Source organism: Vigna unguiculata, chromosome 2 (assembly GCF_037176805.1).
Source record: "Vigna unguiculata cultivar grain cowpea cultivar isolate G323 ecotype 2 chromosome 2, ASM3717680v1, whole genome shotgun sequence".
Lineage (NCBI taxonomy): Eukaryota > Viridiplantae > Streptophyta > Magnoliopsida > Fabales > Fabaceae > Vigna > Vigna unguiculata.
The window spans coordinates 33,693,280-33,694,947 of NC_140793.1; the positions used below are offsets into that span (position 1 = coordinate 33,693,280).

General features: G+C 44.1%; 1 protein-coding gene across 1 annotated transcript; it reads right to left on the reverse strand.

The window, feature by feature from the left end:
• Positions 1-1,410, reverse strand: LOC114174312 (C2H2 and C2HC zinc fingers superfamily protein). The gene has a single exon (XM_028059138.2). It carries the CDS (start codon positions 1,357-1,359, stop codon positions 604-606), a length of 756 nt encoding a protein of 251 aa, XP_027914939.1. The 5' UTR covers positions 1,360-1,410; the 3' UTR covers positions 1-603.
• Positions 1,411-1,668: the final 258 nt, after the last annotated feature.

Consider the following 1,668-nt stretch of genomic DNA (forward strand, 5'->3'; position numbering starts at 1 on the left):
TGAACAGTGAAAATATTATATATATTGCTAAGATTACTTAACAGGTGAAGGATGGAAAGTAATCCCCACGGAAATGTATGCCCAGACAGACATATATGTATGTACTTAGACAACTCTAAATTAGAAAATGACACTTCACTGCAACCTTTTTCAGTGTCTTACTCCCAAACCCTAATCTCCTCCCATAATTACTCCAAAAATTAATACCAACTTACATTTTTTTCTTTTTTTCTTTGAAAAATTTACATGTGCTGCCTCTCTCCTTCTTCCCCATCCCCACCCATAGCTTTGCTCCTCCCTCCATGTGCACCTTCACAGTCACAAAACAATCACACGCAGATGAAATCAATCAACCAACAAAAATAACAAAATCGAACCCAAAACAAAAACCCAACAGGCCTATTGCTAATGTTATATCATATCACAAACATCTTCAAATAACATCACTGTCCATCTCTTCCGGACACACACCCAAGAACGAGATCACCCAAATAACAATACTTTAGCGACTTTACTTTCTGTTCTCACTTGCTAATACCACTGTATATGGTCGTGGTTTAAGCTTTATATCTATTTATGTGTTTGAGTTTCTGGGGGCGAGATTTATGAGGTTTGTGTTGGTTTGTGGCCGAGGCGGAGCTCTAGATCAAGCTCTTCGAGGTGGCCGGTGGCAAAAGAGGAAGAAGTTGCCGATTGGTCCACTTTGGAAGAGTAGAAAGAGGAAACAGTAGCAGTGTTGATCCCAGTTGAGGGTGCACCGGGGAAATTGAAGGAGGTTTGCATCAGAAAATTGCTTGAGGGATAGGAGGAGATAGAGAGAAGAGTGGAGGGAGAGGGAGAAGAAGAAAGGGCATTGGTAGAGGGGGAATTAGGGAAGGGTGGTGCAGTAGGGCTTGGCGGCAAGTGATAGAGGAGGCACAAGCCAGCATTTGCAACGAGGTCTTGAGGAGGGATGTTGATGTAGGGTGAAGAAGTGGGAAGAGAAGAGGTGGCGGTGGCGGAGGAAGGAGGGGGTTGGTTGAGGCGTGCACGGTCGCGGCGGTGGACGTTCATGTGGCCGCCGAGAGCTTGGGCGGAGCGGAACTCCCTTCTGCAGTATGTGCAGGTGTAGGAGCGTGGAGGCCATGTGGTTCCCATGATGTTCCTTGTGTCTTCTGCAAAAGCTCTGACCTCCCATGAGTCATCGTCGTCTTCTTGGTGGTGCAGTTGTTGGGTAGGGTTCCACATCCAAGAGGAGGAGGGGGTGGTGGTGGTGGTGGTGGTGTTAGGGTTTGGTTGAGGTTGTTGTTTTTTGTGGTGTTGGGATTGTGATAATTTTTGGATCTGGGTCATGGAGACTAGGCCAATCTCTGCAGCCATGGTACAGTCACTGACATTTAAGATAGATAGAAAGATAGAGGGGATGGGGATGAAATTTGAGCCAAATTAAAAACAAATTAAATCGGTTTAAATAGGGGAATGTGGTAATTAAGCATCTGGATCAGGACAAAACTAAGCTTTAAAACATCAAATCGAATGTATCACCAATGTTTGAAATAAGCAGTTGGAACATAGTGAGATTGACATTATAGTAGTAGATTAATTTATTATTGTCCACACAACTGGTTTTTACCTTTGCTATGGACAATTTCTCTTCCTTTGGCTTCTACGCCACACAAATATCTCACG